This window comes from Nematolebias whitei, chromosome 23 (assembly GCF_014905685.2).
Source record: "Nematolebias whitei isolate Nwh7 chromosome 23, NemWhi1, whole genome shotgun sequence".
NCBI classification, from domain to species: Eukaryota; Metazoa; Chordata; class Actinopteri; order Cyprinodontiformes; family Rivulidae; genus Nematolebias; species Nematolebias whitei.
Genome location: NC_056520.1, coordinates 1575078 through 1577334, shown reverse-complemented (window position 1 = coordinate 1577334; position 2257 = coordinate 1575078). Strand labels below are relative to the sequence as shown.

The 2257-nt window shown below is 43.6% G+C and overlaps 1 protein-coding gene across 1 annotated transcript in view; it reads left to right on the top strand.

The window, feature by feature from the left end:
- Positions 1-2257, top strand: part of LOC119428759 (collagen alpha-1(XXVIII) chain) — a 39620-nt gene that overhangs the window by 10267 nt on the left and 27096 nt on the right. Inside the window, exon 9 of the mRNA XM_037696435.1 lies at positions 461-505. Coding sequence (XP_037552363.1) covers positions 461-505 — 45 coding nt within the window. The remainder of the gene's footprint in view (positions 1-460; positions 506-2257) is intronic.

Below are 2257 nucleotides of genomic sequence, written 5' to 3'. Positions count from 1 at the left end.
CCCAAACAGTACGTACTCGATCCAAACGGTACGTACTCTATTCAAACTGTACATACTTGATCCAAACGGTACGTACTCGATCCAAACAGTACATACCCTATCCATACGGTACGTACTCGATCCATACGGTATGTACTCTATCCAAATGCTATGTACTTGAAACAAACACTACGTACTCGATCCAAACGGTACATACTCAATCCATACGGTACGTACTTGATCCAAAGGGTATGGCCTGGATCCAAATGGCACGTCCTGGGCATGTACTGGGCTAGATTATGTGTTGGTACCAATAAGTCTCTCCTGTAATTTTGTCCATAAATAAGCCAAAGGCGACATCATTTGTTATTTTAAAAACGCACTGCTGTTAAACTAAACTGTTGTATTGAAATGTGAATCCAATGCGTTGCTGATAAAGTTTATAAGCGTGATTTATGAAACTTTTTTTTTTTTTCTCCAGGGCCCTGAAGGGACCATTGGTCCAAGAGGAAACCGTGGACTCCAGGTTCCGTCATTCTCAACCTGTTTTAATTCTGTCGTGTTCCGAACATTGAAATATCTAAACTTAGTTACTTTACAGGAGTGTGGATGGAAATTAAGCCGTATTTAGAGTAAATACTGATGCAGTGGTTCAGCTGTACCACAGCTGAATTAGTAGCTTGTGAGGCTAAAACGTTAGCAAACATTGTAGCTTCTCTGCACAGAGCAGGCTAACGCTAACAGAAAGGGTTAATAAACATTAAAAGGACAGTTCAGTTCTTCAGACATTGGGTTCAGTGTAGACGTTATGAACAGTTAATGTTGGACCTGCTGTGGATGGATTCAAATGACTGAGCTAACCGTTAGCTTGTCTGGGTTAAAGTCTGTCACTGGTCTTAAAACAACTTCAGTGTAAGAAAGTGATTCATGCTTTTAAACCTTTTACTGGTTTTCATTTTATTTTCATAGTCCTGCAGAAGTAGCTACCCTGGGAGGCTCCATGGAGTTCCATGAAGCTCCAGGAGAGATCCAGTAAGCTACAGAAGTGATCAAGGAAGACCCAAGATGCTCCAGGAGTGTTCCAGGAATCTCCAGGAGTATTCAGGAGTGTTCCTCCAGGAGTGCTGCAGGAAGCTCCAGGAGTGCTGCAGGAAGCTCCAGGAGTGTTCCAGGACACTCCAGGAGTGTTCCAAGAAACTCAAGGAGTGCTCCAGGAAGACTCCAGGAAGCTCTAGGAGGGTTCCATGAATAAGCTACAGGAAACTTGAGGAGCATTCCAGGAAGCTCTAGGAGTGCTCCAGGAAGCTCCAGGAGTGCTCCAGGAAGCTCTCAGAGCACACAGGAAGCTCCAGGAGTGCTCCAGATGTGTTCCAGGAAGCTCCAGGACTACTCCAGGACTTTCAGGAGTGATCCAGGAAGCTTCAGGACTGCTACAGGAAACTCCAGGAGCACTCCAGGAAGCTCCAGGAGTGTTCCAGGATGCTACAGGAATGTTCCAGGAAGCTCCAGGAGCATTCCAGCAAGAGTGTGCCAGGAAGCTCAAGGAGCGCGTTCCAGAAAACTCCAGGAGTGTTCCAAGAAGCTCCAGGAGTGATCAAGGAAGCTCCAGGAGCGCTTCAGGAGTGATCCAAGAAGCTCCAGGAGCACTCCAGGAAGCTCCAGGAGTGATCCAAGAAGCTCCAGGAGCACGCCAGGAAGCTCCAGGAGTGATCCAGGAAGCCAAAAGAAGCTTCGGGAGTGCTCTAGGAGTGCTCCAGGAAGCTCCTGGAATGTTCTTGGAAGCTCCTGGCAGCTCCAGAAGTGCCCCAGAAAGATCCAGGAGTGCTCCAGGAAGCTCCAGGTGTGTTCCAGGAAACTCCAGGACTGCTCCAGGAAGCTCCAGGACTGTTCCAGGAGCATACCAGGAAGCTCCAGGACTGCTCCAGGAAACTCCAGGAGTGATCCAGGAAGTTCCAGGAGTGTTCCAGACGTGGCTATGTTTGCAAAGAATAACTAATTTAATGTAAATTTGTGTTAATTTGTGTAAATTAGTATAAATTAATGTAAATTTGTGTACATTAATGTACATTAATGTAAATATAATTTGTGTTAGTGTAAATCAGTGCAAATTAATTTTAATTAGTGTTAATTAGTATAAATTAGTGTAAATCATTGTAAATAAGTGTTAATTAGTATTAATTAATGTAAATTTGTGTAAATTAGTGTTAATTAGTGTAAACTAGTGTAAATTAGTATAAATTAATGTAAATTAGTGTAAATTAGTGTTAATTAGTGTAAA